This window comes from Meles meles, chromosome 15 (genome assembly GCF_922984935.1).
Source record: "Meles meles chromosome 15, mMelMel3.1 paternal haplotype, whole genome shotgun sequence".
In the NCBI taxonomy this organism is placed as follows: Eukaryota; Metazoa; Chordata; class Mammalia; order Carnivora; family Mustelidae; genus Meles; species Meles meles.
This window is the reverse complement of record NC_060080.1, coordinates 554,068-580,348: the sequence shown is the minus strand read 5'-3', so window position 1 is coordinate 580,348 and position 26,281 is coordinate 554,068. Positions and strand designations below refer to the sequence as shown.

At 63.8% G+C, this 26,281-nt stretch overlaps 1 protein-coding gene across 1 annotated transcript in view; it reads right to left on the bottom strand.

Moving 5' to 3' along the window:
* The window catches only part of TPO (thyroid peroxidase), a 38,765-nt gene extending 12,711 nt beyond the window's left edge, over positions 1–26,054 (bottom strand). Inside the window, 7 exon segments of the mRNA XM_045979941.1 lie at positions 2,567–3,076; positions 3,778–3,984; positions 5,534–5,663; positions 11,156–11,288; positions 13,160–13,329; positions 21,186–21,270; positions 25,925–26,054. Coding sequence (XP_045835897.1) covers positions 2,567–3,076; positions 3,778–3,984; positions 5,534–5,663; positions 11,156–11,288; positions 13,160–13,329; positions 21,186–21,270; positions 25,925–26,054 — 1,365 coding nt within the window.
* Between the last annotated feature and the right edge of the window lie 227 nt (positions 26,055–26,281).

Here is a 26,281-nt window from a genome sequence, read left to right as displayed (position 1 = left end):
GGAGTTTTTGTGAGAGTAGAAAACATACAGGATTTTCTCTGTTGGGTCTGTTGTGTGGTCTCCGTATGGCAGATGGATTTTTACCCGGTGGGTCCCCTCCCCAGAAGCTGTACGGAAACGCCCCCTGTTGAAGGGCACCCGTCGTCTGCCTGGCTCTGGAAGACTGAAAGTTACGTTGGGACCCTGTGCTGTTCCTTCTTCCCCGATGCGTGTCTGCCAGCTCGTGAGCTCGCCAAAACAGACGGGAAGGAAAGGGGCTGGTGGGGGTCTCACAGGAGCCCAGACTGGCCCTGGGTTTTGTGACCGAGGCCTTGTCCGGTTTGGTCTCAGCCTGGAGGAGACAGCGTGCTCTCTGAAGGGACAGGACGGGCGTGGTCCACAGGCCGCAGCGAGCATCTCTCCTGAAGGCAGCACCCCGCGGTCTGCTGACGGGATCGGCTCTCTGTCGTCGCCCCACCCCGCGCTAGGGCCTCCGAGTGACTTCTCAGAAAGGTGCTGGTCCGTTTGTTCTGGTCCTCGGGAGTCTGCGAGTCAGATGCGGGCCCTTCGAGGGACGGGGGTGGGGCTGTGGCCTCCCAGAGGCTACTCGATCCGAGGCCTCCGGGGGCACGACTGTGGGCGGCCTGGGTCTCTGATTCCCGTGCCGGTGCCTCCGCGGAGCCCCATCAGCGGCAACAAGGCCACCCACCCTCGTCCTGTGGTTTCTGTTCGGTGCCCCCTGCAGGTCAGGGACAAGGGCTCTGCTGGGAGGTTTACCAGTCATGGTCTTTGCTGTAAAAATCAGCATCAAATTCTTCCAGGATTAAAGGGATTTGGGTCGATACGTGGCGTCCGATGAGGTAAAAGCCGACAGGAACAGTTCTGTCGAGAACACAAGGTCTTTGCTCGCAGCTCTCCGTGCAGCTGCTCCTTCTCCGGCCGCTGGGAGAAAGCTCCCACCTGTGCCCTCAGAACAGGTCCCCTCCGAGCGGGACGTGTTTTCTGATTTGCACTCCGCGGGCGCGCAGCGGGGAGCGGCTGTGCGGCCTCCAAGCCGGCGGAATGGCAGACGCGCGGAGCCCTGGGCTGCCGCTGAGCCTGCTTTCAGCTCTGGGGTCTGGAGCCGGGTCAGTGCTCCTTCTCTGGCGGGTCATCCCCGAGCCGGTTCAGGGATGAGTGAGAAGCACCTGGCCACTGGTGGGCATGGAGTGGGGATGACCCGGCCCTCAGCCCAGACCCCAGCCGTGTCCGCAGCCCTGCCTGCACGGGAGCTCAGTGTGGCTTGCTGCCCGGTGTGGGTGCGGCTCCACGTCTGCTTCTTGTTCCCACAAGGGAAATGGCCTTCCTCTTCCCCGCCAGGAACGCGAGACAGCTTTAAATTTAAATTCCAGTGCAAGAGATTGCTTCCCTCCCCCCTTCTCTGAAGCTTGCCTCGGGGTCCCAGGGGGTGTAGGGCCCATTGTCATGACCCGTAGGGGCACCAGTGTAGACATAGACCCTGGGGACTTGCCCATATAGGGCTGTCTGTCTGGGTCAGAGGGGGCTCGGGGGATGAGCTGCTGAAGTTGGGGTAACTGCCTGGGTGGGGAGCACCATGGGGCTCTGTCGGGCCGAGCGGGGCTGTTGTGGGACTTCGCGGGTCAGGAGGCAGAAGGCTTGTCTCTGCTTCAGGGCAGGAGCTAAGGCCAGGCCAGGCCTGGGCCTGGCTGCTCAGAGCTGAGGCCGCGGCCGTGGGACCGGGCGTGCTCTCCATCTTCTGACCTGCAGATGTTTCTTTCAATGCCACGAGGCTTTCCAGGAAGGGAGAGATCCAGACCGCAGAAGCAGGGAAGATGGACGGCTGCGAGAACCCCTCCGATGCAGCCCACCTCCCGGCAAGCATTTATCAACCCTAAACACAACCTCTCGTTGTTTTGGGGTTTCCGAGATATTTGCAAAAAAACACCGAAGAGAAGCTATTGACTGAAAAAACACTCCAGAGAACCTGAAAGTGAACAGTGAAGCCGAGAAATGCGGCCCCGTCCTGGGCGGACGAGGGCAGGGCTCCTGGGGTGACGCGGGACTGGACGGCACACACGCCCTCCGCACACACTCCCGAGCGTCCACTGTGCGCGGTCCGGTCCAGTGGCCAGAGCGCGGTGCGAGGTTGGACAGCATGTGTCCCCGGAGCCCTCTTCGGGGGAGGGGCATGGGCACAGCCCAGCCAAGCACAACGCCACCAGGGGGACACAGCCGGGAGGCCCCCCACGGTGGGGGAGGGGTAAGACCCCCACAGGGAACCCCGGGAGCCACACCCCCGCCCGGGCCCCGGCCACCTCGTTGGAGTTCGGAGCGGGTCTGACGGGCTGTCTGAAATAGGGACAGGTTCCTGCCCTCCAGCCCTACGGAACCCTGTTCGCACGTCCCTGCCGTCCCCTTTCTGCTTCACCGGCCCCATGTGTGCTCCCCTGGGACGCGAGGTCGCGACTCGCAGGGGCGCATCCAGGCTGCGGCCTGTGTCCCGGAAGCCCCCGCCCTGTCTGCCTGTGGGGCTCCCCCATCTGCTCCGACCCCGCCCCCATGCCCCCGGCGCCCCGGGGCCTCGCACCTGGTGCAGGGCGCCCACCACCTTGCGCGCCTCCTGGTAGGCCGTGTGGGCGCTCCAGTGTGCGTTCAGAGCCTTGAGCGCCGAGGCCAGCCGGTTGTGCTCCCGCAGCCACAGCGTGTGCAGGGCCGTCAGAGCGGGCACCTCACTGGCTCGGCTGTCCCCCGCCAGGAAGCAGGGCACGGCGGCCGTCCCGCGGGGGCCGGGCTCAGGTGCGCAGGCGCTGGGCCGTGCGAAGGGCAGGTAGGCGCGGCCGGCGTCCTGGTGGCGCGTGTTGACCCGCAGCAGCCCCTCGGGGCTCGTCCAGTTGCGCAGCTGTTTCTCCAGGGCCAGGGAGCTGCTGTACACCGTGGACGCATCCAGGAAAGACGTCAGCCCGTTCATCTGCTGTCGCGGGTTGGCCGAGCTCAGGTTCCCGAAGAAGGCGCCTTGCATCCCGGTGCCGCAGGCGGCAGAGGACCGGTAGAACGGCAAACAGGAGCCGCCTGCGCTCCCCGAGGTGTTGCTGGGCAGCTGCGGGAAAGGGGAGACGCCGTCACAGCCTCTGCGGGCACCCGGGAAGCTCCAGGCTGACCACAGTCATCGGCCTGGGGGGCATTCTCTGACCCGTCCACTCCTGTCCCCTGCTCTCAGTCCTAGCCTGCCACGGGCTCCTGCCGGGCTCAGCGTGGTGAGAGGGAAATGAGAACCGTATTTAGGGAGACCCGTTCTGCAGTATCCACGGCAACCGCCATGGACACTGCCCTCTAGCTCTGCAGCCGAGTCCCGGGCACCTCGCCCGACAGGAAGACACAGGGGCGCTGCGGCTCATGTCCAGAGGCAAGCTTCGCTTCGCTGTCTGTGTCGGTGCGAAAACAGCAAAGCTTGAAACTTAAATGCTCGTGAGCAAGCAAATGGGTTAATGCGTTACCGTGCAGACCTTAGGATGTCAAATGTCTGTCCACTTAACGATATGTACGATGTTGGCTGATTACAACAGGTTCCCAACGACACACAGCGGGATGCGTCAGCTGTAGGGGTCAGAGCACGCACACGCGCACACGCACACACGACAATTCCTGGACAAACGCACAAGATGCTCCTCATGGCGGTGACCTCCCCGTCCCCCGCACAGGACGATGGGGATGTGGACCTTCACTTTCACTCCCCTGTTTGATTTCTAAAATGACATCTGTTTCTTTCATAGTGAGGAGTCAAACAGTTTCGGATTTTACCTGTATGGGGAAACACGGGTTCTGGTTTTCACACGTCAGCTGGCAGTCAGCTCCTCCCCCAAACGCAGCTTTGCTGGTGCTCTGGGGGGTGAACGCAATGTCGTGATCAATGTATTGTCCCCACGCCGTCAGGAGGTCGGAATACTGCTCGTCCTCAGTCACAGCCTCGTTGGGGACCTGAATGACTTGTCTTGTCACCTCCCGGACCTGTGAGCGAGACCAGCGTGTCATGTGGGATGGGAATCTGCAGAGAAGGAGGACACAGGGGAGACCGTGGGTCAGGGCGCCCGCTCACGGACGGGGAGCCGCTGGTGTGATAAGGGCCATGACCCAGAGGGCGGGGCCGGGGGCATGGGGCTGTGCTCAGGCCCCCGCAGGTCTGCAGATGTGATTACTGTCCAGACCTTGACACAGGGGCTCTTCTGCAGTTCCAAGTGGGTCCAATGCAATCACATGGTTCTTAAAATCTGAGAGCCTCTCCTGCCTGTGGTCAGAGGGGACGTGGACCTGGGGGCCAGGGAAGAGGATACCCCACAGTCTCGCCCACGCGTGGCAGCAGCCCGGTAACCCCCATCTCTCCTCCGGAACTGGAGGGTGGCGACGTGGAGTAGTTTGTGCAGGAACCCAGCAGCCCATGTTGACGATGTCTGAGCACCGGTCACTGCAAGTAGCCACGTGATTCTGGGAAACACGGGTTTACAGAATCTAGTCCCTTCCCATGGAGCCCAGAGAGCCTCGGGGCATCAGGCAGGATGGGGAAGGTGTTACTCTGTCTGTTAGGGACAGTCCAATGGAGGCCGAGAGTGTCCTGCAGGAGGGGACGGGGACGAGTGCAGCCGGGGGGACTGAGCCCTCCCCCCAGGGCCCGGCCACCAGCTCTGATGCTGCTCCCAGCTCGAGGGGCACCTGTCGTCCTGCTCGGCGCCGTCCACGAGAACCGCCCAGGGAAGCCGACTGCCTCGGTAGGGGTCTGGGGACAGAGTACCGGTCCCTGAGCATGTTCACACGGAACAGATTGTCACTATCGTATTTCTGGAGAATCCCATTGTCATACATAGTTTAAGACCCGGCAGTCTGATTTATTCACGAAATCAAATAGGCAAATTGAGGGCAAAATATCCACTTTTTAACCAAATTGATCAGTGGATTGGATACGAGTTTGCTTAGCAAATATTTGCCTCTGGGAGTAAAGCAGCAGCCATCATTTTGCATAAATGAGTGAATTACTTAACTTTTAAGTATCTTTGATTAGACCTCCTCCTCTGCCAATGGGTAAAAGAATGTGTATCAAAAAGCCAAAATAAAGGGCACCTGGGTGCCTCAGGTGATCAACCAACCGAGCCTCAGTTTCGGCTCAGGTCGTGATCTCAGGGTCGTGATGTCACAGGACATGCTGGGCTCCGGGACCAGCGGGGTCTGTGTGGGATCCACTCTCTCTACTCTTCCCCCCAAAGTGAATATATCTGTAACAAAACAAACCCCAAAGACCGAAATGACTGCGAAGAGACGAGAGTTAGCTGAGCCTTAATCTAAGTCTGCATTGTTCCCGTCACTGCTGGTGATGCTCATCTCTCCGCCCGTCAGCCCCCGAGGTGGGGAGGGGGGCGCAAAGCCACCAGGCGCAGGCCTGTGGGGACGGAGAGCACGGGGCTCTGAGCCCGCCGCCCGGAGCCTGGGCGCAGCTGAGGGCATCCTCCCGGGTGGGGGCGGTCTGGCAGTGTTGTGGGGACCATGTCCCAGGTGCGGGGACACCTACCGGGGGCAGCGGGAAGCCGCGGTACAGGAAGTGAGGGTTCCACCCCCGGGGCTCACTGATGCCATCTTCGTAGGCCGGTGGCAGCCATCTCGCCAGCGCCGTGTTGGACGCTCCCCACCGGGGGTGGTCTCTGCGGAAACAGACGAGAGACTTTCAACCGTAAGAGCCTACATTTGGGGAAAAATAGAATGGAAATATCCGTTTGAGAGCAAAAAGAAATGAGAATCTCCTGTTGGGAATTTTTTTTTTGACGGATAATTTGGGCATAAAATCCTGACGGTGTTCGTGTTCTCTGGGCATTTGTGCGCCGCGTCCACGTGGGCACCAGCCACGGGCGTCTGCAGGGTCTTTGCAAAGTGCGTGAGGCCGGTTCGGAGGCTTGCCGTGGACGAGCGTCAGAGTTGGAGAAGGTCAGGTCTACACTCTCCAACAAGCCCCCACATACCCCAAGTGTTGACACTTGGAACGTCTAAGTCACGAAATCCAAGAGAATTGTGACAGGCCGCATGACTTCGTGACGGCTTTGGAGCGTTCAAAAATATAAATGTTTGAAGATCCGTTGCTTTGTTTCAAGACATTATCAGCACGATTGAGGACGCCGCCCACGGGGACTGGTCCTCCGTCAGCGTGGCTGGTGGAGAAACTCTGCCTCGCACGGAAGGGCCGGGAGCTGCCGAGACCACGGCCACACTCACGACACATCCGCACACCAGAGGGTGAGACGCCGTGTTGGCGTCGGAAAGACGGAACAGACGCGCTGCTCCTAGCGGGGCCACAGCCCCCGGAGACGGGGAAACGCGGTCACTCATGTCGCCGCTGCCCCGGCCAGGAGCCCCGGGGGACTTGCCAGCGGGAGGCGGGGTAGGGACTTGGGAGGGTCTGCAGGGCCACGGGGTGGGTCCTGTCATCAATCCTTCCGAGAGCTCCCACACGCCAGCCTGGCCCCGTGTGTGGAATGACGCGGGACCACGGCGTATCTCGTTAGCGGCAGGAGGTCCTCGTGGGGAGACCGTGTGCTCTCCCCGACGGTAGGAATCTTTACAGTCGGTTTGTGTCTGTGGAAATTCCACTGCTTGGGGGAGGTGCAAATTGACTTCGTGAAAAATAGCGAAATGTTCATTCAGCTGCTTAGGCCACGATTTCTCTGCTGACTGACTTGCATTTCGGGAGCTTATAGACTGTCCCCAGAGCCCAGGGGCTTGCGGTCCGTGTGGACACCAGGAAAGGGTGTGCCGTCGGCCTGCCTGGCGGGAGTCCTGGAGGGAGAGCAGCCGGGGCCAGGGCTGGTGTTCGGTGCCGTCGGGGGCCTGTGCACGGCCTCCCCACGAGGCACCTGGCGCACTGTCGTGTCAGAAGACCCTCGGCCCAACGTGGGACCGACATTAAGGTCCGTAGCACCTGTCCACTGGGTTCTCGGCTGCGGGGAGGACAAGGTCAGGAGCTGACGGGGTGAGCAGACGGAAGCCTTTCTGGACAAGAGGTCATGGGGACGCAGCCGTTTCTGCTGCGATGTTCGGAAGCGCGGACTCTCCTCTCCGAGGCTCCAGCACCCGATGCTGAGAGAGGCGCGTCCAATGTCCAGCCTGAGAGGATTGTGGATGGAAGTCCACGGTGGAGGCTGGGTGGCTCCCGTGGGTGTCCTCCTGGCTGCGGACGGATGTGGGCGCGCGGGGGCTGTGTGTGGGGTCTGCTCGAGGAGCTGCGGCGTCACCGAGAATGAGCTCAGAGCTCCATGGTAGCGCGTCCTTCCCACACCCCATCCCCAGGAGGTCCCCACGTGGCCCGGGACCTGGTGTGGCTCCGACCGTGCCCCATGCCCCATCCGCTGGCCGGGAGCATGAGGACGTTCAGCCCCTGGCGTGCAGTCACGGCTGGAGCTCCCTGACAGCAGGCGGCGCAGACCCGGGTCGACGCAGTTTGACCAATGCTGTGCTTTTCCCTCATGGGCTTGGACGCCATGTGCTCCAAGAACTCTGGAAACTTCCCTGTCCTGGTGTCATTCGTGCCCGTGTTGTGGTCTGTGTGTTTCATGCAGGAGAACCACCCCAGCAGCATCTAGGTTGCCTCAGACACGCGAGCGTCCTGGGGCCTTGGGGGCCGCGTGCACCCATCAGGGGCTCCCGTTTGTCTCTGTTCAGGTGTCAGAATTGTGAACGACCTTAGTGCTGCCCGGGCTCTGCGTGGCCCCTGTCTGTGGTCTGGAGATGACAGTTCGAAGCAGGTTAAACGCGGGCTTCCCCACGGGAGCCACCGTGCGGAGGACGTCCCCTCCAGTGGGATCTGCAGGGTCATCTCTGCCGGATGGCTTCCCGCACTCCATCAAAACACAAATGAGAGGACACGGCGGGTGTCCCGACGGAACAGGAGTTTCCAGGGAGCCCGCGGGAGCCGGTGGACATACGCCTGTTCTCGCAGCTTTGGAAGACTGACCCCACAGTTAGTTGGGCTTTGGGCAGGAGTTTTGACAAATTAATGCAGGGAACGTTATGCACAGCGAGTTACACACTAAACCCACGGAGGCCAGGGGCTCTGCGGCACATCAAACACAAGAACCAGATTTTGCCGGCGGAGTGCGCTGCCTCCTCCAGGAGCTCGCGGGTTCTGAGGTCAGAGACTCTCCGAGGGCGAGGAGGCTCCACGCAGAATCACGCCGTGGTGCAGACGGGCCACGTCCCGCAGCCCGCAAGGCCATGCCTAGCCTGCCTGTGTCCACGCGGGACGCCAGCTTGGCAGCCCCGCGGTCCTTTCCCTCCGCCGAGAACTGCCGTGTGCCGGACACCGCCGGCGACACGAGCTGACGGAAGTGCAGGAGGATTTCCGCGGCCTTCGGTCTTTCCTGTCGGGAGGACGGTTTTGCCGCCACAAGCGCCGTGCGTGCGTGGGGGCAGGCGGGGCATGTGTTTCCCCCCGACTCCGCTCTTGAGTCCGCGGCTTCTCCTGAGGCAGGTGAGCCCGTCACTCTGTGGGTGCAAACGTCGCCTGCGTCTCCCTCTGTGGGGTGCAGGTCGGAGACGGCCAGGCCAGGCTGGCGAGCAGCTGTCTGAGCCGCGGAAACTCTGCTGCCTTCTTGAGTCCGGCGTCTCCACACGGGAGTCCCGGACCGCGGCCTGAGCGGGGAGCCTTGCTCGGGGAGGAGGTGCCTGGAGCTCTGCTCACGTCCTCTGTGGCTAAGGCCCCGAGCAAGTCCCAAGAGGTCAGATACTGTCCGGTCATCTGCGGTGACGTCGCGGCATCGAACACCACACGCGGGGCCTCCACGAATCCTCCGAAAAGGCAGGAACGGCTCTGTCTGCGGAGCGTCCTTCCCTCTCGCGGAGGCAGAAACAGGGCCCAGAATGCCGACAACAGTCGTCCGATGGTCACCGTCACATCCGGCAGCCCCCGCCGAGACCCGAATGTGCCGTGATGGATGAGAGCAGCACGCACGCCCATGTACTCATGCCCAGAAACCCGGGCGGATGTGGGAGCCTGAGGACCATCGAGGGCAACGCGCCCGAGAGTGGCGTCGGCCCGGAAACAGGCCCCACGTGCCTTCACGCATGCGCCACGCGGGTAGTGCCGATCCCGTCCTCCCGACAGGAAGGACTGTGGGGCGCAGAGATCCTTCTCCACTCCGGTTACCCGATTTCGCGGGCTGTGTCCCAGCACTCGGCATCGTCTCAGCGAAGGGGAAAGGGCCGTGAGGACATCCTGCAGCCGTGACGCCCGCCTGTCACCCCACACGCAGGGAGACCGGCGGAAATGGTCTCCTTCCAATGCAGCATTTGGAAATTCAGACGTTACACAGTCAAATTCCAAATCACATTTGCTTAAAGACAGAACATCGGCCGACATGCAGCCGACAGGCGGGCCAGACCCCGCAGTTCGCGGCAGGAGCAGCAACGAGCTAAGAAGGGACGCGGTTCGGGAAGGAAAGAAAGTGGAAACAGCCGCTGTGCGTCCACGTTCGTCGAGAAGAAAGACGGTAACAGACAAGCCCCAGGAAATCAGAAAGAAGCGCTGGTGGACACTCAGTCCAACGTAGGAAACAACACGGTGGTAAAGGCCGACGTGTTGGAGCCTGAATCCTGGGAACTTTGCAAAGACGTCTGACCACGGGCGCGACTCGGACGAGCGGCAACCCCGGCGTCCGGCCCAGGACAAACCTTCCAAACGGAGCAGAAGGTGACCCTCTGACCCGCAGTGCCGCTGCTGCTCAGCGCAACAACCAGAACTCTCCGGAAGGAACGGGCTCTTCCTCAGGGAGAAAATGTGCATCCGCAGGAAACCCCTGCCCTGTCTCTAGCCCCTCGATCAGCACGAACCGGGTACACGTGCCGGGGGGCATGGCACAGACCCCTGCGAGTGGGCGGGCCCCAGGCCACGAGAGCACACGTGTGTGGCGTGTCGCGCAGACACGGCGCAGGAGCAGCCCCGAGCGGGGTGTCGTGTGCACAGGGGACTCCCTCCCTCTGTCGCCTGGGCCTCAAGGGTCGGCGGGGACAGAGCAGACGGGCCCGGCCGGGAGAGGGGCCGAGACACAATCCCTGGACGGGGCTCCCCAGGTCTGGGCCAGGGGACGTCCTGCCCCTGCCGAAGGGACCTGGGCGGCTGAGCTGAGGGGCCCAGGCCCTCCTGGGGAGGCGGCTGGAGGGGAGAGGGGACGCGCTCCTGGCGCAAGCAGCGGCTTCAGCAGAGTGCAGGAAGGAAGTCTGGGCATCTGGGAAATCCCGCATCCCGATGGTTTGGTTCACTCAGGCATTACCTGTCCTGAACCACAGATGAGACCACACGCTCCTGCCTGTTGGCAGCAGCCCCCATGAGCCCTGTGACCAGCCCCGTGACCAGTCCTGTGGGCCCCGTGACCACCACGCGGCCAGCACCGTTCTGGGTCCTCTGAGATCTGCTCCACGTTTCTGTTCAGTCCGGGACTATGGTCATCACCGGACCTAACCTTCAGACTGTGAAACTCTTTGTAACAAAAATGGAAACCAGTCCTGTTTCTGCTGGATGCACTGGGCCAGGGGTCCCACTCACCAGCGGGGGGAGGACGGGGCTATCGCGTTCCCCAACACGTGTCATGGTTCCTGGCTCAGAGCAGGCGGGAGGGCGGGCGGGCGGGCGGGCAGGACGACGGCCTTCTTCCCCGGACCCCACTGCGGGCACAGCCACAGCTGTTCTGCCCTCTGGTACCCGGGCGGCTGCTCTGGTGCAGACTTGTGTCGCGGGTCCCGTGGCCGTCCTCCACCTGTGGCCCAACGGACATCCGGGCCTGATGGAGCCACATTCCTTGGCCTGTAGCCTTCTCAGCGTTCTGATCTCAGTCGAACCCACGGCTCCTGGGCCTTCCCAGAACCCGATTCTAGGGGACACTTTGTGGAAGGGGAGGGGCAGTGTCCAGAGGATGCCCACGGACGGCGTGGACAGGTGTCTATGGGACACCTGCAGAGGGGTTGGGGCAGCGTCCAGGGGACACCAGTGCATTGGGTCACGTCGGGGACACACCTGCCGACAAGCGGGGCAGGTCGGGGGTCCAGGGTGCTCAGATGTGGGACAAGCCCGTGGAGGTCTGCAGCCCCTCGGGATGGAATGCCACTGCCCTCCACCCCCCCGAGGTGGGGCCCGTCCAGAGGACACGCTGACCTGTTGTTGCAGGCGCCCGTGATGAGCCGGTACTTGTTGGCCAGGCAGGTGTCCGGGCACTCGGGGGGCAGCATGTACGGCAGGCATCCGGACACGTTCGCGATTGTGGTCAGCACATCTTCCGGCAGGACATCTGGGGAGGAAGCCGTGTGTGAGGACGAGCCCACCTGCTGCCCTACACGGGGCAAGGCGGTCGCAGACGGCACCCACCACGTCAGCCGTGTCTGCCCCGGGGCCAGGGCTTCCTTCTCCTTCAAACCAATGCTCTCCACAATGCCCTCGCACGCCCTCCACGTGAGGAAATGGGCTTTTAAAACCCATGTTTGCTGTGACGTTCAGGAAAGACGGTCAGCGCTCTGGGCCCCCGGAGACAGGGCACCCGCGAGGTCGCGTCCTCGACAAGCCTCTGCGCCCTGGCGGTGAGACGGGGCGGCCGGCAGAGCTCGGCCCCCGCGGCTCCAGCCCCCGGCCGGTCAGGGGTGCGGGCAGCATTCGGGGCCAGGCTCTCTCCAGCTGGACACTGGCTCCCTCCTCGCTGCTCTGTCCGGGTTGGGGCCCAGAAAGCTTCTGTATTTCCCCAAGGCTGTTGCGTCCCTGTGTGGTTCTAGAAGGAAACTTGGGTCACTTCTCCAAGACGATTTGTACGATCTCGGAGATAATGCCGTAAGGACGACCGAGGAGGGACCAGGGAGATGAGTGTCGCTAGAGGAGCCCTGGGAAGGACGCCTCCGTTTGACACAGAGAGAAAGCGAACGAGTGTCCCGGTCAGTGGACGGAGCCGCAGGGCTTCATGTTGTGAGTCCGCAAGAGAACCACAAACACCGTGTGGTCTCACTCGCGCCAGGAATTTACGAAACAAAACAGACGGGGCGCCGGGCAGCCCATCCTTAGACGACTGCCTCTGGCTCGGGTCAGGGTCACGGTCCCAGGGTCCCGGGATGAGCGTCGGGCTCCCTGCTGGGCCGGGAGGCTGCTTCCCCCTCCCCCACCCCCCCGCTGGTGCTCCTCTCTTGCTGGGTCTCTCGGACAAATAATAAATAAAATCTTTTACAAAACGCAGATGAACACATGGGAACGGGGAGGAGAGAGAAGGAAACGAAACACAACACGGCCGCGGGGGGAGGGGCTGCCAGAGGAAGGTGGGGGATGGGCCAGAGCGGGGAGGGCATCGGGCAGGCCCCTGCTGGGGCAGGCCGGGCGCTGTCGGTGAAGAATCACTAAGTTCTACTCCTGAGACCACTTTCACCGTACGTGTCTCCTACGCAGACTTCAAATAACAACTTGAAATAAATCAAAAACGTAAAACTCAATAGAAGAAACAAGGCTCAGTCGGCACGACGTGTCTACGGCTCTTTTGGGGGAGGAACCCGGGGACCGCGCGGCCCGTGACGCCGCGCTGAAACGCCCGGGTTAGTCTGCTTCTCACAAACCCGTCTTCCCATGCCCCGTGCAGGGCTCATGCACCGCCCCGAGGTCCGGCCGGCCGCACTGCGTTTGCCCCAACAGGCTGCCGTGCTCGGAGGGGGCCGCTCCGCCAGCAGCCACTGCCGTCCCCGTTCAGAGTCCAGCAAACTGGTTCTCAGAGGCCCAGAGGAAGTCATGGAGGCCACGGCCACGCAGCAGGGAGGGGCTTGCTGTCCTTGCCGGCTGCTGGCTGCTGCCACGGGAACGGGCCTCCCCGGCACAGCCCCGCGCACGGCTCCCACGGTCTGCGCCACCCCTGGCCGCCCGGTCTCACCACCAGGGCACGGCGGCTCTTGGATGCCATGACGCAGTCTGCCAAGGGCTTGAGCGGCCACCCCTGGTTCAGTCTGGACCGCAGAGGGACCGTTACCTCCCAAGTGAACCCGGACACAGCCCACGCCTGTCGGAGCAGCGGTGCAGACCCACCGCGTCTGCCAGGAGTGAGCAGGGAGGCGAGTGAGAAGCGCTCTGCGCAGTTCCCTCCCAGCCTGGGGTCTGCCCCTTGGGGCCACTGCTGGGGGGGCCCCTCGGGGGGCTCACCGGTGGGAGGCCAAGATCCCCGCAGCTTCCCGGAGACTCTGGTCTTCAGGGCCTGCACGGAAGCTTCCATGATCTCAGCCGCACGGGAGACGGCTCGGCTGGTCGGCTCAGGGCGTTTGGAGAAAGACAGAAGCTGTGACGGAGACGGGATCCCTCTTTGGCTGAGGTCTCTACGGCACAAGGGGAAACGTAAAGAGGGTTATTCGTCTGGGGCTGTTCGCGTAAGGAGCCAGAACTCACTTCAGCAGAGTATGTGCAGGGCCTGCCCGTGCGGGTTGAGGACAGGCACATCCGGAGGCCATGAGCCCGACGGGACTTGGGGGGATAAGCCTCGTCAGCATTGAGTCAGACGCCTGCGCGGTGCTCCCGCTGGTGGGCCAGGGCCCTGTGTGTGCTGCCTCTGGAGCTCCCGGGTGAGCCCTTGCTCCCGGGCCCACCCCGTCCCCCTGTCAGAGAACCGGCCCCCGCAGGGCAGGACAGGGCACCACTTTGTGGTGGGACAGAAAGCACCGTCCTGGGTCGCCAGCGCCCTGCGTCCCGGGCCTCGTGCATCCCAGCAGGTCCAGCCCAGGGGATCCATCCAGGCCCCTGCCCATGGCACTGTGGGGCCAGTGCCCTGTCTGAACTGGCCTCTGCCCGGGCGGAGCTGCAGAGTGGACCCGCGGCCTCAGGCAGAGCTGGCAGGAAGCCCCTCCAGCTGCCCTGAGATGTGCGGCTCACGACGCGGGCGACTTGGCGGAATCAGCCAAGTTCCTGCCACCAGCTGCGACGCCGCGGGCCACCATGTGTCAGTAAGAAGCCCGCGTGTGCACCGAGGGAACGGGGCGGCCGGTGCTGTGACGAGAACCGCTCACCACAGGCTGTCACCCGAGAAAACCTCGGCTGCCGAAGGCCGTAATTACGCTCAGTTGACAACAATCCCTCGTCGAGAGCCTGCTAGCTGGCATTGGGGGCACAGCCAGGGACCGACACGCGAAGTTTCCTTTCTTTTAAGATTTTATTTATTCATTTGACAGAGAGAGACAGTGAGAGAGGGAGCACAGCAGGGGCAGTGGAGAGGGGAAGCAGGTCCCCGCCGAGCAGGGAGCCTGCCGTGAGTCTTGATCCAAGGACCCCGAGATCACGACCTGAGCTGAAGGCAGAGGCTTTAACCCACGGAGCCCCCAGGTGTCCCCGTCATGAACTTTTGGTAGAAGCTGCCACACCAGCCGGCAGAGACACGGGACCAGGGCCGCAGATACGGCCACCGCAGTGCCAGCCGCGGCCTTTCTGGGGCTCCCGGAGACCGCGGGGGCAGGAGAACAGTCCCCCAAAGAAGTCCGTGTCCGAATCCTCGGCGCCGCGAGCAGGCCTGGCTGCGCGGCGAGGGCATTCGGCTGCAGGCAGGACGGGGATGGCTAATGGCGGAGGCTAACAGGGGCTACTCCCGAGCCCTCCGGGCGGCCACACAACCACCGGGTCTTCTGAGGGGAGGAGGAGGGTAGGGAGGACAGGAGACGTGGTCAGAGATCTGTCGCCGCCTGAGGACAGGGGAAGGCCGGCCGGCAACACGGGCTTCTCTGGACCTGGGAGGGGGGTGGAAAGGGAAGTTTCCTGGAGTCTTGGGAGGACCGCTGTCCCCGGACGGCGACTCTGGCCCAGCGAGGTCCGTGCTGGCCCATGACCCCTGATGGTGTGACGAACCACGGGTGTTGCGTTAAGCTGCTGGGTTTGGGGCCACGTGCTCTAGCAGCTCTCGGAGGCAAGAACCCCAGTCTTCACGGAGGCCCTGGGCCCCGTGTGGCCGCCTCGGAACAGGGGAGCAGGCACCCCAGGGGCCCTCCTCTGTCACGTCAACAGGGAGCAAACCCTCCCCCTCTGTGCGGGGAGGCGCCCTAGCTTCCGCTTTGCCAACGTCCTTGGAACGTTGTTCGCCGTAAAGGCAGCTGGTGCCTCTTCTCGCCGTGGTTACGCCAACAGACAAGCCGGTGAGCAGAGCCTCCCGGGGCCCCAGACCTCCGCATCGCGGTCTCCGGGCCGCAGCCTGTGGTGTGGACGTCCCAGCACGAACCACTGAGATGGAGCCCGAGGCCGCAGACCTCATGGACACGGCCACATGAGGGGCCACGTCCCCACGGGCGCGGGGCTGGACCCAGCACCGGCAGAGTGGGCCGCACGGGCTGCCGTCCGAGGCGCCGAACTTCACGCCCCTCTGCCCGTCATTCCGCGGAGCCTGGTGCCTCCCACGCGTGCACAGCAGTGACACGTGTCGGTGTCCGCGTGGCTCTTTAAGCAGGTCTGGACCCCGGACGTGACATCAGTGGACGGTATTCTGTGTGGCTACGGTCGGCCGGACTTGCGGAATCACGTCTCTAAACACCGTAAACGACTCCCTCCGTCTTCTGGTGTGTGGGGAGCTGCACAGACGTCCGGAGCCCTGACCCAGCACGCGTGAGCCGCCGTGCACGGGGAGGGAAGCAGGCCCCGCTCGCGGCCCGGTTTGCATCCGGCGGCGCCAGCGTCTCGAGCACGAGGCCGCGCTTCTTCCCGCGAGGAACAGAGACGATCGCAGTCCCCCAGAACAGCGCGCGCACACCCATCTCCTTTCTCTCGCTCGCGGAGAAGGTGAGAGGGGGCTCCTGGTCTCCCCTCCAGAGAGCGAGGAGCAGGCCTACACCGCGGCCAGACCCAGCGACCTGGCGGCCCGTTCGGAGGCAAACAGACACCGTCACCGCCGACTCATGCCCGCTCCAGGAGAAACGTTCACGTGCAGAAACCAGGGTGGTCGTTGCGGGAAGAGCCGTGGAGGTGTGCGGCAGAGGCGAGCAGGGGAGGGGCGCCCGAGGCTGAGCCCCCGGTCCTCCAGGGAACGAGGGAGACAGAGCTGGGGTTGAGGACTACCCGGGGTGGGGGCTCTGCACCCTGAGCTTGGGGCCGGCAGGCCAGGAGCCCCAGGTGTGAGCAGGCGCTCTCCTCCTCCCCTGTGCCCCAGGGTGAGCCCTGGGCGCATGGGGACACACGCGCGTTTGGGCCCAGCCCCCCGGGGAGAAAGGCCCCCAGGAGGTTCCCACACGGACCTGGTCTCCATGAGAGACGGCAACCTGCGCCCCAGTTTGGCCCAGCCCAGAGAGGCCCAGTAGTGTCCGGACCCCAGCAACACGGGCGGCCCCGACTCCCGCTCCCCGGGGCCCGACACAGGCCGGCGGCCTCCACACCCCGGGCTCCGCACATCCCAGGAGTCGTCAGAGGCGCAGCAGCCGTGGACGGGAATTGTCTCTGGACTCCTCCCTGCCTGCCCTGGCTCCCGGGGGCTGCATCTCAAAACGCCTGCCTCCCCCGCCCCAGCCTGGGCTCCGGTCGGGTGGTCCCTCGCCTGGGAACCCTTGTGCCGGGCTGGCAGCTCTGGCCACGGCCGGCTGGTGACGGCTGCAGGGAGAGCAGCCGGCCCGGGTCGCTCTGGGCACACGGGTCTCCCCACAGAGAGGCTCTCCCTGCGGCCACCTTCCCCCTGGAGCCACCTGGCGAGGACGGCGGGGATCCCTGCACGGCTCACGGTCCACACCACCGGCCACGGCTGCAGGGCGTCCCGAGGCCTCAGCTGTAGGTCAGTGACAGAACTTCGCTCTCGTCTGCAGCACAGAAGAGCCGGTTCTGAGCTCCGACGGGAAGGTTGGCTCTCGCTGGCTCCGCGTCCCCTGCGTGATGACCGCCTCGCAGCCCGTCTGGCTCCCACCATCTCCCTGGTGCCCGGGACACAGAAGCATCTGCTCCTGACGTCCCCAAGCGTCCTCGGTCCTCTCTGCGCCGGGCACTGCCAGCACCGTCTTCACGTCCACAGCAGACGGGACCAAGGGCGGGTGCCGACGCGGGTGCCGAGGCACGGTAGCACACGCTGAGCCCCCAGCGAGCCGCGAATGTGGGAAACGGCCCGATGGCCGGACCGGCAGGATGTGGTGCCGCGGGATGAGAGCCGTGGCAGACCGGTGGTGGCCCCCGGCACCGCGCCGTGTGGACTCGTACAAGCCTGCCCGGCGTCACCGCCTCCCGCCCTGCCGAGGCATCGAGGAGCGAGGACGGCTTCCCCCAGCGCACACGGGCCGCTCGGGCCGCTCACGCACACCGGCTAGGCACAGGCTCACCCTGGGAGCGTGAGGGGGAAACAGTCCTTAGAGGCAAGGCGGTGAGCGTTGGAGGCACCCAGGACCCCCCCACCCCCGGGAGCATCTGAGGACCCGCAGGGAGCCGGCAGGGCTTCTCCCTGACATGAGCACCTCTGGGCCCCCATCTGCTCCCCGTCCTCTCACTCATCTGGCCCTTTCCGGAAGCACCTCCAGGCCAGAGCCCGGGTCCCCGCCTACCCCGGACCCTGAGACCCAGCATTTCCCCGCCTGGCAGGAGAGATCTGCTGAGCCCTGGGGCAGCCCCCCCACTCCGTCCCAGCACGCGGCCCCCGAACGTGGCCCCGAACGTGGCCCCTGCTCTGCTGCAGGACGTCCGGCCCACATCCCAGAGACCACTCCGAGCACCGTCCTACTCCCGGTTGCCTGCGGCCTGCGCCCGGACCCCCGGGGCCTCCCCGCCACTGCATGTGGCCAGTGCCGTCCAGCCCCCGAGGGAGGGGTGGGGCTCCCCACGGCCAGAGGCCACGCGGTCACACCCTGGGAAACGGGCCATGTCCTGCGCAGGTGGGGTCCCAGCCCTGAGGATACAGGGTTACAGCCCCAACCGTCCGGGCTCACAGCTCGGACACGAGGGATCCCAGCCCCGAGCACGTGGGGTCCCGGTCTTCAGGACACGGGTCACAGCCCCGAGGTGGCATCACCGTCTTGAGTCCAGGGGTCATAACCCCGAGTGTGTGGGTCACAGCCCAGAACATATGTGGAAACAGCCCTGAGCACGTGGGGTCCTGGCCATGGGCAAGGGGTCGCGTGGTCAGTTCGCGGCATCTTCCTTCTTCCTCTGGGTCTTCCCCTCTGCCTTCTCTCCCCTCCGTCTGCCTCCATCTGTGTGTCCTTCTCTGTCCGCCTCGAACCAGCGGGGCCAAAGTCGCTCCCCCGTCCTCCAGGTGGCCCCACGGCAGCCGGGGCTCCTGCATCCGGGCCACGGGGCTTGTGCACGTTCGCGGAGTGAAGATCTCGAAGGTGTGCGACCCGCCTGGGGCTGCCGTGCACCCCACAGACTGGTTTTAGAAGAACTCAGAGAAGCAGCAGGCACCACGTGCTCCATGGACCGGGTTTGGAGTGGGAAGTGCTTTCGACCTTCTCAGCGACCAGGGTAGAAAATACTGAGAAACTGCAGGTTTTATTATTTCATAAATAATGAACAATTATTGGGGATTCTTGCTGACATTTAATTATTTATTGAAATGTAATAATCCGGGGCACCTGGGTGGCTCAGTGGGTTAAGTTTCTGCCTTCGCCTCAGGTCATGGTCTCAGGGTCCTGGGATCGAGCCCCGCTTCGGGCTGTCTGCTCGGCTTCTCCCTCTCCCCTGCTTGTGCTCGCTCTGTCTCTCTCTCAAATAAACAAGTAAAATCTTTAAGAAAAAAAGAAATGTGGTAATTCATTCTATGATTACTAAGCAAATAGCAAATGGTTCACTAGTTCATTAATCCTAAGTGAGACACAATTACACGTAAGGGGAACACATCTTAGCATTTCCAGGGGGAGGGCGGCTTGGGAGGCGAGGTCAGGAGCTCACGGGCGGGGCGGATCCATGAGGGAGGCTGCTGGGGAGGCGGGACGGCATCCGCCTGGCCCGGACGGGCGCGAGATTCGTGGTGCCCGCCAGCCTGCGCCACACGGCCCGGCACGCGGCTTACTTCTCCGGCCTGCAGCCCAGCGCCCCGCACGCGCCCTGCCCCGCCCTGGGGGACCCACGGCGGCGACTTGGTCAGCGTTCCCCCGGCGAGCGAGGAGGGCCGCGGGCTCGACCCATAACCACCGCCCACCCCCAGAGCACGCCTCCAGAGGCTGCGTCTCCCGGATTCGAACCATAAGGACCTCAGTGAACTGTGGGTTTGCTTCGCAGCCTCAGTGCCTCCTTGTATGATGCTGGTCTTCGAAGGTCTCTTGAAGAAACTTCTAGAAACAACCTCAGAAGACCTCACCGACGACCTTCCTGATGGGCTCTCTCGTCTTTGCGTTTCCACGAACATCACCACCAAACCAAGGGGTGAAACGCATCTGCAGCCTCGTTTTCGGCTTTTGCTCCTCATGAACCAGGAGACCCGCGGCCTTGACCCTGACCGAGGACCCCGTTTCTTTGTCCTCAGAGTTCGATGGCGGGAGGAGCCTCAGGCCAGCCTCAGCTCGCCGGCAGACCCGTGGACGAGACTACCGGGTCGGGGGCCCTGAGACGGCAGACACCATCCCCTCCCCGGGTGACGCCTTGGCCGAGGGCAGAGCTCAGCTCAGAATCCAGGGAGAAGCCCGGGCGTCCTGAGGAAGACCTCGGGGAACCTGGTTTGTGCTGGAGGATGTCACACGCAGGGCCTCACCCGTAGCCCAGAGTCATGGGGGCGGCCGCCGACCCCGGGGAGCAGGATGGGGACAAACGGATGTGGTCCCAGCCCTGCAGGTCAGATCCACGGTCTGACCATGGTCCCTGGAAGGACGGGGTCGTGGAAAAGGTTGCAAGACGCCAGCGTGGCGTCCACACGGGGCAGATACTACTGGGGGGCAATGTCCACGGCTCTGGGTTATTTCTTGACACCTCGTGAGACAAAGGGCGCTGACTGTCTTTGCTCCCGTCCACCCTCCAGGATGCTTTGAAGGGGCCGCTCTGAGGGCGTCAGGCGGGCTGTCGGCAGAAGCCCCCGCTCTCATTCCCAGGGTCCCGAGTCCAAGCGGCACGCTGGGCGTGGAGTCTGCTTGGAAAGGGGGCATTGCGGGAGGCCGGAGTGGTGTCTCCCTCCGTAGGGCGGCCCTACTGCCCGCACGGCACGGACGCCCTCCTCTCCAGGGCAAAAGACAGGGCGTGGACCCTCCCTACACCGGCGTGGGTCCCGCGCCCCCATGGCCAGTGTGCCCAGTGGCGGGTCCGGGAAGGGGCAGGAGCTTTAGGCGACGGGGACCACAGTCCCTTGGGGACTCCGGATGCTGCCTCCCTGGCAGGCACGATCCAGCAGAACGGGAAAGAACCGTCAGAGGGAGCGACAGTAAGACTGTGACTGCGCCCACCGCCATTCCAGACGAGAAGGACCCCACGGTGCAGCTGAGACGGAGCAGGGCCTGGAGCCCGGGCCCCCCGCACGGCCCGCCCATGGCAGCAGGGGGCACGCGGACCAGCCACGCTCAGCGGCGCACGGCCCGAGGGAAGGCTCCCCGGCAAGCGGACCAAGGACGGGTCTGTTGTAAAACAAAGTGTGGGTCCACGAGTGCTGGGTGGTGACGCCCTGCGGGGCATCCAGGAGTCCAGGGAAAGGCAGGTATCGTCCTGGGCCCGGGTCTCTGCAGATCTGGCTCCCGGGACTGCACGTGGATGCCACCGTCCCCAGCGAAAGCGTCTGTAACCGTTAGTCAGCCACCAACGAGATGAGCTTGTGAGGACACAACCCGCTCTTTAGCTGTTTTGTTTGCTTTACACACATCTCATGCGAGACCACCATGTCCTCAATACTGAGGTCAATTAGGTATTAAAACCAGGGGTTTCTCATGACTGAAGCCAGAAGGATGGGTGGGCTTGTCCTGCACCGAATGTCTGTGTCCGTGGTGTCCTCTGTCCCTGCTCTGGTCTCGGCTCCTCCCTCCTGCTCCCGGACGAGGAGCCCCCTGTCCCGGGACCCCAGCCCACCGCCGGGACCCCACCCCCACCACCGAGACCGCAGAGCTGTGTCCTGGCAAGATCACCGTGGTTTGCTCTGGGCTTCCCTAGAGACAGAGTTTGGGACTGGATACCGGTTCTTTCGGGATCTTGCCCTGGAAACCAGGAAAGGGAGAAACGCACAGGAGTTCCCGACTGGTAAAGTGGAGATGGCGAGGCTGGCGGCGAGGCCCGGGCACCAGCCCCTAGTGACTTGCCCTCCTGTGTCCCCCGGAAAGCCTACCTCTTCACGGTGTGGTAGATGGCTCGGTCCACCATGCGTCTGGTCTCCTCCACGACGCTGAGGACAGGAGGGTCTCCGCTCCATCCTGCGGCACAAGACGGTACGGTGAGCCCGTCCGAGCGTGGACGCCGCTGACACGTTCAGTGTCCTCCAAGGGCAGCGCGAGGCAGTGACAAGCCATGGCCCCTGAGCCCCATCTGGGGGTCCTGGGTGGCTGCCCCGCAGGCCTGGTTTCCACATCTCACAGCAGGCATGAGTCCCCACCACCCCGAGAGCTGCCCGCGCAGCGCAAGGAGCACAGGGACCTGCCTGCTCCCTCCGCCTCCCGCGCAGTCTCGCTCCCCTGGCCCAGACCCCCTCCGTGACTGCAAGGAGCCGAGTCCTCCATTCCCTAACCAGGACACAGAAGCTCGTAAACTCTCCCCATTTTACCTTGTGCACTTAACAAAGGACACGTTACTGAAATGAGCCGGCAGTCTCCAATGACAAGACTTCGCTTAATTTTATTTCATGCTTGAACTGCCTCACAGGTCCCACGTTCACCTCCCTCGAAATTCGTACGCGGAAACCTCGCCCAGCGGGACGATGCGAGGACAGCCCTGGGGGGACCCCGTGGTGGGATGAGTAAGACGGGCCGAGGGCCCCTGCTGGCAGGACACGGCCCGGTGCGTCTGCCCGCCGCCTCACCCCACACGAAACGCACGGGCTCCGGGTCTGCACCTGCGGCGGCCGGAGCTTGAGACGCGCCCATCTGCGGTCGTGCGGCTTGTTAGCGTGGCCCAGACTAACCCGCAGCCCAAGGTCGCGTTCCTGGGTTCAGACGTGAGGCTCCAAACGAATGATGCAAGGCGGGCGCCTGCTTCTAGGGGCGCCCGAGTAGCTTCTGTTACTAAGGAATCTTGCATGATCGATACTTCATGAACGGAAATGCACAATTTGAAAAAATAATCGACTCCCAGAATACTTTCAAACACAGACAGCGTTGTAGGAATCCAGCTGTTTGGGATGGAAACGTCCGTATTAGGAGGCAGCAGCACAAGAAAACCCAGAAAATCTACTGACGCCGTGAGTGCGCTTCCCAGCTCTTCTGTCCTTTCCGTCCTCATCTCCGCGAACGACCCCGTTGCAGGAAGAACCAGTCTCTGATCGGGGAGCGGCGTCTACGCGGCCGAGACCACAGGTGCTGGAGGCGGAGACGCCGGCCGCCTCCCGGGTCTGGGGGGCGGAGCCCGGCACAGACCCCCCCACGCGCCCTCTCCAGCCCCCCGCGCCCCCCGCGGCCTCTGAGTGTGTTACGGGAAAGACACAATCCCGTGCATCGTCCCGGGACTCTGGGAGACGAGACTGGCCACTGAGCGCTGGGGGACCTCTGTCCGCAAGGGCCTGGGGAGTGCGCCACGGGGCAGGTGCCGCTCTGCCCGGGCCCAGGCCCGCGAGCTCAGGGGCTCTCCCTGTGGGATGCGCACGAGGAGCCCCAGGAAGGAGGCAGAAACCCTCACAACAGGCAGGGCTCCAAGGACCACGCTGGGCTCGCAGAGTCTCTCCTGGACCCGCAGGGACAGGGACACCCCACGAAAGCAGGGGCACAGGGCACGTGTGAGTCCAAACCTCATGGCCCGCGTTCTTACCCCCGAAGCCAGCACTGCCCTCCCTCGCTGAGGCAGCATGGCCCTGCTCACGGACTCTGCGCCCCAAGGTGGCTCGCAGGGCTCGGGACACAGGCCGCCGTGGAGCCTGCCTGAAGCTGTCCCCTCCTCCTTGCACACAACACCGGGCAGACGCCGAGCGGCTGAGATCTCCACTCCCAGCCGGTCCGCCCCAGGTGGCCTCATACCCAGGGTCACAAGCCCCGGGCTGGCACCTGCCCTTCTGGCCAGAGGCTGCCCCAGGGAGGTTCTAGGACCCCCTCCTCAGCTCCTTGGCCGTCCAGAGGGGCCCAGGGAGCTCAGGGGAGCACGGCCTTTACGGGTTCACTTAAAGGTGCAGACCAATAGCCCGAAGGAGAGACGTGTGGGGCGAGACCCACAAGCAACACGCGTCTGTCCTCATGGCTCATGGGGCCGGTTCCGTGGCATGAGGGGACGTTCGGGCTCCCCAGCCTGAAGCTCTCGGAACCAGTGCTTCTGGGCTTTTACGGAAGCGTCGTCACAGAGGCAGAGAGACGGAGACCCTGGAGTGGGCATCTGATCAACCTCCCGCCCTCCCCTTGTCCCGAGGCCGGGCTGGACGCCCTGAAAATTCCGACCTTCCGGTCCCACGGCGGGTGAGCACACGCTTGTGAAAGAGCCGCACGTCCACCGTCTCCGAAGAGCCCTTGTTCGACACACAAACGCCGGGTCTTCCTCCCCTGGGGCCACAAACCATGCAGGCCCCGGGGGCCTGCGGACTGACTGCAGAGCTGGTTGCTCGGAGCCCTGTGCTGGGATCCTGATGTGCCTGACCCCCTTGCCGAAACCTGATCACCAGGAGTGAAGTCGGCCAGCGTTCCTCGCTCCGTGCGTCTCCGCCCGGCTGGGCCCAGACGTCTGGGTCTGCAGGCCAGTCCCCGCTTCCCACGCTCCTCGGCCGCGTACTTTCCGCAGGGGCTGGAACTTGTGGGAACCTTTGCCGTGAAGATGCCTGTGCGTTCGTCTCGGCTTTGCACAAACAGTGCACACGCGTCCCCTCCGTGCTGACGAGCACACGGCTTCCATGAGGACCTCAGGCTCCGCAGAAGGGCCCCGCCTTGCTCTTGTAGACCCTCAGGGCCACGTGCACATCTGTCCGCAAACACGGCCAGCTCCTTCGACCCAGAGCCTCCGGCTGCCTCCGTTTGCTCCTCCCTGAGCTGAGGCCCGGGACCCTACTCTGGAGTGAGACAGACTCTAGCGGCACGGACGTGCAGGGTGCCCTGGCCTTGCTCCCGCCCCCCACAGGACCACTACAGGCCGCAGCCTGACCGTCAGGTGTGCATGTCCAGGACCTACATGTGTCCTCGACTGTGCCCCATCCAGTCTCCAGTCCGGAGTGTGGGGCTTCACGGAAGGACACGGAGGGATAGTGAGCTTGGACACAGCTGTACCTTGGGATCCTGGGGTCCTCCCGGGGGTGACCAGGCCCTGAACGCAGGCCTCTGGGGCCCTCCTGGGGCCAAGCCTTGGCCAGACATGCCGGGGCGAGGGCCAGCCGCGAGCCCGCCGGCGGCCCCCCCTCCCGGCTGCCACCCCCACAAGGATCCCGGCGCCGTGACAAGAATGCAGATCCCTGAGAACACAGAGCGGCGTTGCGACTTGGACTGGGGGCTGTGAGACGTGACCCGTGACAGCGATCTTTCAGCGGAGCTGCGGCGAGCTGGTGGGCGGCCGGGAGAACGCTGTCCTCTATCAATGAGCGTGAGACGGACACAGCGAGAGAAATAGTCTCCAAATAAGTAATTTGTAGACGATTAACGAGCCAGCCTCAAAATGCTCCCCTTGACGCTAAAGCGCCCACGACGTGGCATCACCGCCCCCGGATAGAGCCTGACGGGATGCGTCCTCGAGCGCGATCAGCGTGCAGGCCCCGAGCCCCAGCGGGCGCCAGTCGAGCCCTCCGACGGGCGGTGGCATGCGGGGCTCCGGCGAAGCAGCAGACCCCACACCCCGATTTTGTGGACTGTGACTTCCACAGCTGACCGTGTGCGTGACGGTCCGTGGGCGCCCCCGACCCATGACAACTCGGCCGCAATAGCCACGCGACTCCTAACTCGTGGAACCGTGGTTTTACACAGGTGGGGCCTTAATGACTACCAGACGGAAGGACAGATGAGTTAATTCACGGGACAGATGCCGGACAGCACGGGGACCGCAGGCTCATGTGGGCGAGATGAGGCCACCTTCCCCGCGGTGCCTGAAACGCGCGTCTGCTGTCCTTTCCCGCTGTCATCCAGACGCAGGGCGCTCGGCACGGCGTGGCATGTCAGGGGTCCCCGCCACGGATGACTTCCCAAGCTCCTGCGTGCGGCAGGCGTGGCGAGGGGAGGGGCGCGTGCAGACCCGTGTTCTCTGAGCCCAGCGCTCGCCTCCGGCTTCCTGCTGCCTGGGACGCGTTAGGCGCTTTCTCAGGGGCACGGGGGTCTGTGAGGGACGTCGGTGCAACTTCCCACATAGTCACAAAGCCCCGAGCCCAGTGGAATTGGGAGACGTGGGGCCCAGCAGGGGTGGGACGGGGCGGTCAGCGTGAGGGTCCTCCCACTCCCGAGTCTGTAGATAGCCCCGCCGGGCTGCGGGGACGCAGGAGCCTGCTGGGGCCAGTGTGCGTCCTGGGGGGGCAGCCAGAGGCACCTCCGACATTCTGCTCAAGGCAAATGCCTTCAACGTGTTTGGTGCCTTTTCTTTTTTTCTTTCTTTCTTTTTTAGCCAAACAGATGCAGAGCTTGAGGCGAGGCCGTTGCAAGCTCCGACCACACTCCACACTGCAGCACCGTGCGTCCCCGACACACACCATGCCCAGGAAAAGGAACAAGTGGTTTCTCCCAAAGACAGTTTTTTCAAATAGTCAAGCAGGTGAAATGGAGAGTCTCGTGGGTAGAGACCCCGAGTTACTCTTCAGACAGGATCGAGCTGCGACCCGTCCACCCTCCAGAACCACGGCTCCCTTCTCGGGACGCAGGAGAAACACGGCACGCGCCTCGCCTGGCTCTCAGCGCGGCCACGCCGCCGTTTCCGTGGCTGTGGATAGTGGCTTCCCGAGGCCGGAGACGGTATTTGCTAGTTACTCACCCCACAGGAGGTCCTGGCCTCTCCGGAGGAAGGGGAAGAGGCCGTGTGCGCAGGCCACCGCCAGCGTGACGCCCAGGATGGCGAGCGCTCTCCTTCTGATGGTGGAACCGGCGGAGAACAAGCGGCCCATCAGGGCGACGTCTGCGCAAGCTGCTTCTCTGGGACCTTGTGAGCTGGACACGCTGTTATCGGGCTCTTCACGACGCGTCCAGCACCGCACTCAGCGTCCCCCCAGCTGGGTCTGAGGCCAAAGGCTCTGACCAGCCTCCCAGACGGCTGCTGCTGCCCTATAAACCCTCCTGCACTTCCGTGCCTGCTCGAGCGTCCGCGGCCGGGGCGGCTCCCATGCCCTTGGGT